This window comes from Anarrhichthys ocellatus, unplaced genomic scaffold (genome assembly GCF_004355925.1).
Source record: "Anarrhichthys ocellatus isolate YVR2014 unplaced genomic scaffold, GSC_Weel_1.0 scaffold15, whole genome shotgun sequence".
NCBI lineage: Eukaryota > Metazoa > Chordata > Actinopteri > Perciformes > Anarhichadidae > Anarrhichthys > Anarrhichthys ocellatus.
This window is the reverse complement of record NW_022280045.1, coordinates 8,755,888-8,767,335: the sequence shown is the minus strand read 5'-3', so window position 1 is coordinate 8,767,335 and position 11,448 is coordinate 8,755,888. Positions and strand designations below refer to the sequence as shown.

The following is an 11,448-nucleotide window of genomic DNA, read 5'->3' as shown; positions in this document are numbered from 1 at the left end:
CCCCCCCCCCCCCCCCCCCCCCCTCCCTCCATTCAAACACATGAAAATGATTTTTAAAAATATGTACATACAGGTACAAACCCACTGCCTGCAGAAGGGCTTTGGGTGAAGAGACCAATTTGGCTTTTTGATCTTTATGATGTTCTGGACCCAAACAAATGAATCTCTGCATCTAATACACTAAAGCGATGGGGAGAAGAGGAAGAAGAGAAAGGGGACGGAGGGGAGTAAAAGAGAAAAACCCACATTAACTTATTGAATGCACTTTGTCACTGCTGCTGCAAAAAAAAAGAAATATGCTCCAACCCCCTCCACTCCCGGTGACTTCCTTTCTGAAACATGCAGACCACTTCAAGGCTTCTCTCTGCTGAACTGCAGCGAGAGAAGCACACACACACACACACACACCACCATAGTCCACAAACTGCTTCTCTCCTCTCTGAACCTCTCTGAGGGAGAAAAAAAAATACATATCAAAACAGCAAACTCTGTGTTTACACAAGAAACACGAGAGGCAAACTTTGACTCCCTGAATTTGGGGGCGACCAGGCCGGGGTCTCGCTGTGTGCCAAAGAAACTAAAGCGCTTCCTCTTTGGCCCTGAACTCACGCAAAAACATGGAGCGGAATTACTGAACGGCGGAGGGACTGCTGAGGACAATCGTAGCCGTCATTCGAAGAAAGCGCTACGTCGTTAGCAGCTATGCCTCACATGTGGTCGGCCGCACACTTCAGAAGGAAAACGGGGAGTTTATGAGAAATGCACCGAGATGATAGAACACAAGGAAACAAATTAAGAAGGATCATTCCCTGATATACCAGGAAGAATGTTGATTCTACAAAATTCTGTCTGGAGGGGAGTAAACGCTGAGCACATCTGGATCTCCCCACCTTCCTTTTTCTATGGAAAAGACTGATCTCTACTTCATAGGACTTCACACATGGAAGAAATTTCCCCCATATGCTTAGCACAACAGGACAGCCAGCGTGCTGCTCCCCAATTTACGTCAATATAGTGGATCAAAGCACTTCAAAGCACAGTGATGGCGTACAGACTCGGCACCGGTGGTGTTTCACAAAGAAAGTCAATGAACTCTCAGACACAATATGTGCAGTTGAGGAAACCTCCCACGATAGAACGTCATCAACATGATGACAGCGACTCTTCTGAAAGTCAAAGGGGAGTTGAGTTTCAACCGTTTAAACTCAACTGCGGCTATTAGAAATCATGCCACCGGTTCCTCGGATTACAGGAGCACGACTGCTAGCACGAGCCTCATTCCTCGGGTCAGACCAATTTTCCTTTACTTGAGCTCCAGGTCGGAGAAATCAAAGAACCCCGGGCTATAATATACCGCTGGACGCCAAGCTTCGCGGTTCAAACTATTCACAGGAACCACTGGCATCCAAGCCGCGTAAAAGTCAGTGACACGGAGCAGAAAGCACAGCGTCAAAGCAGCTCATGCACAAGGTGGTGAGCTGTTGAAATGGGGTATACACCAACGTGCGGCCGTCTTGAGCCATAGGGGCAGGAGATGTTGCCAAGAAGGTGCGACCACATCCTGCCCCCGTTTCCTCCAAAGAGAGCATATAGACATTAGAGATCTTAACAAGGAAGCCGTCAATCATCAAAGGCTTGGCTCGTCCACGCCGCATGTATGAACGGGACTCAGGTCATTTTGAAGCTGGCGGCTGATTCACACATAAACTCCAGAATCTGATGGCAGTAAAAAATAAAAATTCAGATGTAGACTGAAGAAGAAAGATTTACTGCTTTTGCTGTCTGGCTTCATGCCACTCGCCCACAGCAAAAACACTGAAGCAGAACTTCACATGTTCAACTGTTGCGTTTTCCTAAAAACGACAACAGCTGGATGCTTGAAAACAAAGCTATGCGCACACACGCACGCACGCAGGAGGAGTAGATGGGACTGCTGATTCTATCATTGCCTCTGGTTGATGATGAATACAGTGCTAAATGTGCTGACAGAAGTTTCACAATGTCACCAGTCAAAGGTGGCGTGACGCACTTTCAGTCTGAAAAACCTGCTTCCAGACAGAGTGCGCGGTACTTTTCCAGTCTGTTTTTTCAGTGGAAGTCTATTTTTTTCTTCTTCGATGAGTCCTAATGCTTCGGCCATATGCTGGAGGCTGCCGAGAGGACAACAGACCTCAGTGTGCAGACAGACCCCGTCCGTCTCCCCTCTCTCCCCCTTTTCCCTCCAACTCTCTCCCCTAAAAGGGCCACAAACCGGCCTCTGTGAGAGCCATCAACTGCACCAACGAGCAGGGCTGCGCTCAACACCCCCCCACCTCCATTCCCGCCTGAAACACCTTCCGCTCGCTTCCACCTCACACTGCCCCTCTCTGTGCTCTCAACCTAACCCCCCCCCCAAAAAAAAAACCTGCTTCCTTTGCTGTCTGGCTGAAATGGGGTGTGCAGAGCTGAACGGCCTCATCTATTACACCAACGAACGATAAGCTATAGATCCTTTACTGAAGAAAAACTAGTGATAACTAAACGAAAAAGTAATTTATTACAATTAAAAGTCCTGCATTCAAACATTGAAGTAGAAGTATCAAAATGAAATGCACGAACTGTGCAGAAAGGTGTTAGATCATTAGCTTTCTTTAATCAGTATTATTTGTATTGATGCACGAATATGCAAGGGACATTATAATGTTGTAGCTTGAATATGCTGTTGGTAGTTCAATCCATAATACTATTATAGCAGTGTATATTGTTTCATGTTTCATATGTAAATCTTAATCTGCAAAGTAACTAGTAACTGTCAAATACACGTAACAACATTATTTTTCCCTCTGAAATGAAGTAGAAACAAAAAGTTGAACACCCAAGGACTTCAAAACTGTTCGCAAGTATGTACTTGCAACATCAAGCATTTGTGTGTCAGCAGCATTACAGGTGTGACGTAAAGTTGAGATTGCTCACGTAGTATTTGTGTTTTCATGGGGACTTTAACACCGTGACTAATATGGCTTCAGTCTTGTTTATTCTTCCATATTTGACATGCTGGGAAATAATGAGGCTAGTGACAGCAGAGGGTCAATGAAAAAGACTCGAGTCGTCCCAGTTAAACTGTAAACCGCTTCGAGCCATCTGCATGTACACAAACACACATTCCTCATCTTGACGGCACCACATCGTGAAAGAAAAAAAAACACTTTGAAACAGACTCAGTGCAGTTTGTGTTTGACTTCACACCTCGCATGAAGCGGAGACAGAGAGGTGAATCACCTTTGTATCATCCCCGATGTACGTCAGTTTACTCAGAAGTTGAGAGAAAGAAAAAAAAGACTTTAACAAGCAGAGAAAGAGAAAGAGAGAGAAAAGCACCTCAATTATGTTAAATATTTGTCTATTCAGATAGCGACACAAAGGAGTTGTGTAACGTATACAGGTGAACAGTCAACTACGTACCTGGTGGAAAAATACTTGAATTTGATCCGTGACTTTCCTACTTGAATAAAACAAGCTTTGCTCTCGAGTCATGTAATTTGCATCGTGTATTAAAAAAAATAATCACAGAATTAAAGCTTCCTTATTCAAACATGCTTCCCCACATAGTGTTATGTATAATTTAGAACAATAAACAAAATGTATGCAAGGTGTGTTGTTTAGAGAATATAAGTGACTACTGTGTGAGACATTTGATAATAATTAATTATTATTAAAAATAATAATAATAATTATTATTATTATTAGCGTGATGTTTAAGGAACCTGTGGCGTGACCCGAAACCACACCATCACACGTCGTCTTCTCTCACAAACAATCTCAACCATCTCTCCTGATTATGTCTCCTCATAGTTTACAACTGGGGCATAATCTCCTCACCTGTCAAAACAAAAGGCTTCAACAGCTAAACCAACAGACACACCGCTCATCAGGGCCTGTTTGACAGCTCCTTCACAATGCACCATAGAGCCGCGTTGGCACGGGCCGGCTTGAGGGATGGGCCGCAGCAAGGTTTTATGACGTCAATGACATAATTCAAATACTTAACCAGGCTGCACGCTTCCAGCCTTCCCGATCCTCTCCTCTCACTGCGAGCCTGGAAAACCCAACACGGATCCCAGCTGCGGAGCAGAGTAACTTCTGGGTAGTGGAGCGGACTGCCCGGACGGAAAAAAATGACAGGTCGAATTTGTTCTGGCTGTCAGTTGGTGGTCAACTGTTTGTTTAGGAGTGCATTTCATCATCAGTAATGCTATTTAAAACACGTCACAAACAATATGGGCCTCCACAAGAAATCATCCAAAACACTATGAGGTTTAACCACTTTCATCAGAACCAAACAACAACGACGCTACCAAATAGAAGATACTAAAATCTGTAATTCTAAACATGATCACACAGACTTCCGTCCACACAACTACACACAAAATCTCCTGCCCGGATATAAAAGTGACTCCTTGTTATTTGGAATCAAAGCGCAAATTACAGATGACTAACACTTCCTCTATATTCTGTCAAAATAACCTGTTTCAGATCAGTCTTAATAACTTCAGGACATGTTTACACTAAGAGACAAAAGATGGATGAGCAATGCGTGTTGACTGCCTCACGCCCTCGGCAGTGTACGCACAACGTCAGGTGTTTAGTTTGAAGGCAGAGAATTTTCATGTTGGAATACAGTTGAATACTGAATTATTTTTGCACAGGTTAAACTGCAGTAACTGTCTTTCTTTCTGAACAGCTGGCATACATCCCACAAAGACATGTGACAAGACATCAACAAGGGTGACAAAATCTTCCTGGGCCCCGCTGCCCAGATGTGGACACGGTTTCTGACCAGCAGAGTGATACAAGCAAGCATGACGCAAGCATGACGCAAGCATGACGCAAGCATTAGCGCTTACCTGGACCTCTATAGGAGGATCATCCAAATGCTTTGATGAACAAGCTCTATTTAAATGCTTTTTTTAAGAACATGTTTTAATCAATGAACATTTGAATTGTGTACCTCAAAAACAGCTGTTTACTTTCCAGATGAATAATGAATCGCGACGTTAATATAAGTTAATAAATAACGCTATGCTCAGCTGTTTCTCCAGACCAATCGAGTGCTGGAAACACATTATTATACTGAAGGATACTGTAATAAGATGCAAAATGATGTGTCCCAGCGACCTTAATTCATTCAATAGGATTGAAAACAACTCAACTCTGTAGGGTTACTAAATAAAACATAATTCACCAAAGGATGTGGATCGTATCACTGATAAGAGTCACAGATCGGATCAAAAATCGGATCAGCACAAAAGAAAAAAGGAGCAAACATAACTGTTAGAGATCCCTGATCTTGGTTTTTTTGCCGCTAATACCAATTACAGATCATTGATGATCCGTATTGGCAGATACAGATCCCTTTGTTGTTTGATTATACAGCTGGTCTACATGGCTCCAGCCTTTTTGGCCACCGTCACAAACATCGTTTCAACCACTCTGAAGTCAGTGCAAACCATCAAAAACTCTAAATGTTATCCTTTTACTTTGTTAAAGTAATTTATAGTGTTTTTTCATAAAAAGGCACACGATTCAAATGATTAGGAAAAAAAAAAGATTGTGTTTTCATTGATTAAAACAAACCTGGTATTGACTTTCCATTCAAATCCTGGGAAGAAAACAAAGAGTTAATTTCCTCAAATGTTGAACTATTCCTTTAAATAATTATTTTTTCCATTCAAGAGGTATTTGAAAAATGTTAACCGTCTCTGGTCAAATTGTGTGACATATTTACAGTTTACACAAAACCACATTACTTCCTGTTTTTTTTCATTTAGTGGGTCGATCTACAGCGGCCTACTTGGGCCAACAGGCCCCACTTTAAGCAGCACTGCCTGAAACATTCATTTCTGAAGGCATTGTGTTAACATTCATTTCTGAATGCCATTCAGAGGGAACATCCCCCCCCCCCCCAACAACATGATGAGATTTCACATCCCCGTCTTGGTCTATGAATAACCATGGACCCTGGAGTCCCATCTAACGCTCGTGATGATACCCGTTACAGATTAATCACCGGTCCTTGACGGAGAAAGATGTCATGATCAAAACTACTATTTATCAGGCGTAATACAGAGCGGAGCCTATACTCTGAGTCAGACAGGGAAGAGGGAGCCCTTCCCTGTGCAGTCAGCGGGGCTCACTGGACTGCATGTGAAGCGTAAACGGCAAACTCACATGATGAGAACTACAATCCCATCACATTACTGGAGTAAAATGGTTAACAGTGTAAACAGCCTGCAGTGACGCACACACACACACACACACTTCAGCTTCTTGTGCACTTTCACTCAGTGGCTGTGGTCACATTCCGGCTCTTTTTGTTTATTTCATCCAATCCGACCTTTTTTTTTTCTGCTTCAGTAATAACGCATCTGATTAAAAGGTTTCGAAACTGTGAAGTCTCTCTCTGACCTTTGCTGTGTTTTCTTTCTTTCGCATCTCACTCCCTTGCAACAATCTGGCATATCTCTTACTCTCCCTAGAGCGACATCTGTGTCTTACCTCACCATCTTCCTGCAGGATGGCACACAACACTCTCTTACTTTTTATAGGAGATAATCAATGTAATCATAGAGCCTTTAATCAGCCATTTACACTGAGCTCATGCCCAGAAAGACGCAGGTACTATACGTTTTCCACAACTGGGGATATTGCCTCACTAAACACAGACGCAAAACAGGAAGAATATGTTCTCCTGAGACAGAAAGCAGCCTCCAAGGGAGGATATGAGGGCATCTTTCCTTGTGATATTGTTAATTGTTGTAGCCTCCTCCTGAACAATTACTATTATTTACTGTAGTGGCAAGTGTACTGACTGTTTGTATGCTCAGGAAAAGATGACGCCGGTGATATTCTATGGTGAAACTAGAGTAGGATGCTACTTTAGAAACACCAGTGTACTGTGTGTAAGAGGTTTCAAAGCAATCTAAAAAGTTGGGTTAATCCTACTTGTTTTTCTCATTTCATCTTGGCCATGCCAATAACAAGATGGTTCCGCACGTCAGAGATTACTCTGCAAAGGTCAAGGTTTGTGAGAAGTGTGGAGGAGGAGGAAGGACAATAAGACTCGCAGTTGTGTTGTATTTTTTCCTGCTGCGGGACACTCCCATCAGCCCATCTGTGCTGATAGGAAGCAGGCCGCTCTGACGTCAATCATGCTTGAAGAACCAGTGCAGCAGGAACCAATATCCCCACCTCACTCTTTTTCTTTCTCTCCTTCACATCCACCTCGTCTGAATCACAAGCATTAAATCTCCTTCCATGGTTCTCACCCTGTCTTTCCTTCAGTGCATGGGAATTTTTTGTCATGTCACGGTTTCCTTAATCAATAACTCAAGAGATCGCAGTTTCTATTTGCATGTGTGAAAGCGCTCAAAGGTGACACAATTGGTGCTGGAGGTGTAAACGTCTATTACTGTCGACATAAGCAATGACGGCTCTCCCCAAATGAATCTCCACAAATCAAGCATTTACAGAGGACTGAATATGAAGTGTGAATGTGTGCTGCATTTGCAAAAGCACAGTCTATCGCAATCTATTTGAACTGTAGTAATTTGCTTTATGCTACTGAGATTCATTGATTTTTAAGCTTTTATTAAAATTGGAAATGTTGTCAACTGTGCATTTCTATCTGTGGCTTTAATGCATAAAACTGCACGTATGAGGAGTCACATGTCTTTTATTCTATTGTATCTTTCAAATATTCCAACAGCCAAACTTGACTTTTGATTTCTTAAAATGTATACAACTACCACAGTAAAAGCAATGCAATGCATTGCTTCTGGAAGGCTTGTGATAGGACTCACCTGACAGACAGACTTTGGTGAGAGAAGGCTGATTCGCAGCAGGAGACCTCCTACAACCAGAGAGAAACAGGCCAGAAACTGTTAAAATCAGCTGCCCTGGTGTTTAACAAGGGGCTGCATTATTTATTTTTTTTACAGTGTGATTTAGTGAAAGCAGCAGTCATTGTTGCCACAGCACAAACACAAAACAGATGCTACGTCCAGTTCTCTGAACTGGACGTAGGTCAGGTTTTCTTCCACGCGACATCGTTGTGTCTAATTGCAGTTTCGGCTCATTGTGACCTCTCTCTGAGGTTACATGGACCTCTGGCAAACCTGATGCAACTGCAGCCACTGACCTGGTTCAGTGATCAGAGGGAGCATTCATGCACATACGAGGTGAAGTAAACCCTTCTTCCAGCAAAAAAATTTAATAAAATGTCACTCAATGCTGCTGCAAACCAGCTCTTGCACCATAAGCACAAATCTCTCTGTATGTGTGAATCTACACTCTGTTTAACTTGAGTGCTTCCTCCATGAGACAATAGCAAATACAAATGTTTTTGATGCATTGGCGCCCCCAAGTGAGGCATGTTGGTATTTTGAATTATAACGTCTAAACATATTTGTGAAAGCTAAAAATCGGCATGAAGAATCATTTCTATCAGCTCGCAAATTACAAAAAGCCCCCAGTACAAAAACCTTCATTGCATACTTGAAGACATTCTGCAGCATGTAGTCACTCTCCCAAACACAAGCAGACACTAGAATAACATTAGGGTAGGACTTACTTATTGGATGCACACTGGACATTTGTTAAGGTGGTGAAATTGTTCCTGACAGTCCGAAGGCTTGCCAGAACCTAAAAAAGAAAAAATCAATGTAAAAAAAGGAATGAGAAGAAGAAGCCCACAAGTGGGAAAGGCTGGGTGGAAGTAGTTGAAATATCAGCATGAAAAGGTATATAGAAATATTACAGGTTACAATTTGACACTCACAGGAGGCTGGAGGACTGTGATAATGTGATGGCTACTCCAAAAACACTTTTTTATTTTTTATTTTGCATAGAAATGCAGCTGCTTATTGTTTTATCTGAGTAATTTAAAGCGTTGGTTAGCGGTGACTGTTGTGCAGTCTTTGCAGCCATCTCTCAATGCTGAATGCTGCTAATCCATCCAAATCAATTCTTAACCTTTAGGCATTACTGACGTGCAACAGGTTAAAGTCAGCATGTTCATAAACCTGGATCTTCTCTTAAATATGTTATAACAAGGTGGGAAACAATAAGCGGTTAATCACACCGAAGTGTTTCAGGGTTCATGAGGTGCTTCACGTCTTAAAAGCCTTTGGGGACAAATTACTTTCCCAAAAAAATGCTCCCTAGTAAAACATAATTAATCATCATCAGCTCTTACCTGAGCAAATGGAGTCACAATCATGTCCTCTCCATGCCTGAAATGGGATGTGAAAACTATTAAAGACGCTATATGTTGTCAAAATTATATTAAAAGGTCTATTATTGCTATATAGTTTCTAACGCGATGTCAGAAAAACAGCGGCCAAACTGTGTTATTCATGTTCTCTCTATAATATCACTTGAACCGTTATGTTCATACTACAGTTCTGAATTAAATTAGAAAACACTCAATACTTTTCATTTGTCAAGGAAGTAATTGACACAGGTTCGTACAAAAATAGGCTTTTCGTGTAGACTATTTATTAAACTACCAGAAAACATGCTATATCGTGGTGTATCTGGTTATTGAGATGACGTTAGACCACATTGCCCAGCCCTTTACCAACTCACAGGTCTCCAAAAATGGAAGAGTTCCGAGACAAGGACTTCGGCGACAGTTCGTAGTCGCTGTCGGACCGGTACAGGAAGGACTCCCGGCGCTGACCGTGGCCCGCCACGTTGGGATGCAGCGCCAGACCTGAAACCGGGGAGGCCTGCAGGTCTGAGGGACTGCAGCACAACGAGGGACCATTTTCCCCTTCAAAGCTAAGAGAAGACAGAGATTAACAACAGCAATCAGTTAGAAAAGAGAGTAGCTACAACTCCATCATCAATCTAATAATCAATCAGTGCCTATCAAATCATCATCATCATTATGTACTAAGTACTTTCAATAAGCTGCCACTAAGTACTGGCTTGCGCAACATGTTCACAAATCCCATCCAGGAAAGAGGAGGTTGCATAAACCCCACAATGATTACTCACCCATCCATCCATCCACGGCCTAAAAACCAAACTAGTGTGCTCATTAAATAAGTATGCTTTGCTGGTCAGTGAGAGGAACTGCTGCTCTGCGTCTCACTGGAATACCGTCCGTCCATGACAGCTCCACTCAGGAGCAACAAGTAAGTAAAGAGCTGTGGTTTTTATTCAGCCTTGTGTATTTTTTACAGTGACAGACACACTTATCCAGATCCAATGGATCTTCTGGATGCAGTAGTGCTTGTATCTACCTGCTCGGGGAGTGCAGATGGTAAGTAAGTACAGTCGTTGAATCTGGAACAAGCATCTCCTCTCAGTGCTTGAGATTAATGCTTTCCTACATGGTCCTTGACAAATAAATCAAATCAGAATAAAATAAATGAAAACATGAGATGTCTGATGCAACATTTAATCAAATAGTTTTAAAACCTAAGCTAATTTCCAATGCTTGTTCCTGGCCTTGAAAAAAAGCAAAACATACACAGTTGAATTGAAAAATATGCAATTATAGAAGACAGACGGAGCAGATAGATGGATAGAAGTCCTATCAGAGAACTTATCAAGACATGACAAAATCCTCAGAGCACGAGCAAAGCAGCAAGCAGTCGGTTTAATACAAAGTGTAAACTTAATGCCAACATCTACAGGCCAATCTACCCAGCATGCTCGCTGATGCCACAGAGAAACCACCGCAGATGCAGAGGGGATGTAATCTGTTTGTCCTCATGGTGTGGGTGCAGGAGAGGACAAGCTATTGTGCAACCAGATGATCAGGTCAGATGGAGTTTAGAGTGAAAGGTCAAAGTATCAATGCCCCGCGGGAATAACGGATGCCACAAATCATGAATCACCCTCGCTAAGTCCGGAGTTTAGCTTGGATAATATAAGACATTAACATTTCAGTCTTTATTTCAGTTGCAGTAGAAAAGTGTCCGCATGCTTTCATAAACACACTCAGTGCTCCGTCAACTTCTCCAAAATCTATTTCGGAACGGACCAACTGTCCCAAAGATCACTCAGCCATTTGCCCCACATTTCGACATGTGGGATTAAACGGGCACATATCCATCCCACGGAGACGCTCTCAGTCCCACACCTCTGCCAGCAAAGCTCAGATTAATGTGAAATGTGCAAACACTGATTACGCACAGGCAGAGCGATAAACATCATTCGTGTTGCCCTTTGCGTCATCCAAATCCCAAACTTCACACAGCGTTAACATGCTTCACCTACAGCGATTAAAGTCTCTTCTGACCCAAGCAGGAGACCACAGTATGTCACAGCGACGCATCGTTTCTGCAGACTCTGATCCTAGATACTGTACACTCACAGCAATGATCTGCTACAATACATTGTACCAAAACTCACTCAAATTCTACCAACGCTGATCATCAATCACTCTCAAACATCTAG

The 11,448-nt window shown here is 42.5% G+C and overlaps 1 protein-coding gene across 7 annotated transcripts in view; it reads right to left on the bottom strand.

Moving 5' to 3' along the window:
• The window catches only part of LOC116387425 (cAMP-specific 3',5'-cyclic phosphodiesterase 4B-like), a 44,851-nt gene that overhangs the window by 13,482 nt on the left and 19,921 nt on the right, over nucleotides 1–11,448 (bottom strand). For 6 of the 7 annotated variants that reach the window (XM_031854497.1, XM_031854496.1, XM_031854498.1 and 3 more), the window contains 4 exons: nucleotides 9,625–9,819; nucleotides 9,233–9,269; nucleotides 8,609–8,679; nucleotides 7,839–7,888 (listed from right to left, as the gene is read on the bottom strand). In XM_031854497.1, the coding sequence (XP_031710357.1) occupies nucleotides 7,839–7,888; nucleotides 8,609–8,679; nucleotides 9,233–9,269; nucleotides 9,625–9,819 (353 nt within the window). Of the gene's footprint in view, nucleotides 1–7,838; nucleotides 7,889–8,608; nucleotides 8,680–9,232; nucleotides 9,270–9,624; nucleotides 9,820–11,448 lie in introns of those variants that run through there. The other variant, XM_031854503.1, reaches the window with a different exon arrangement.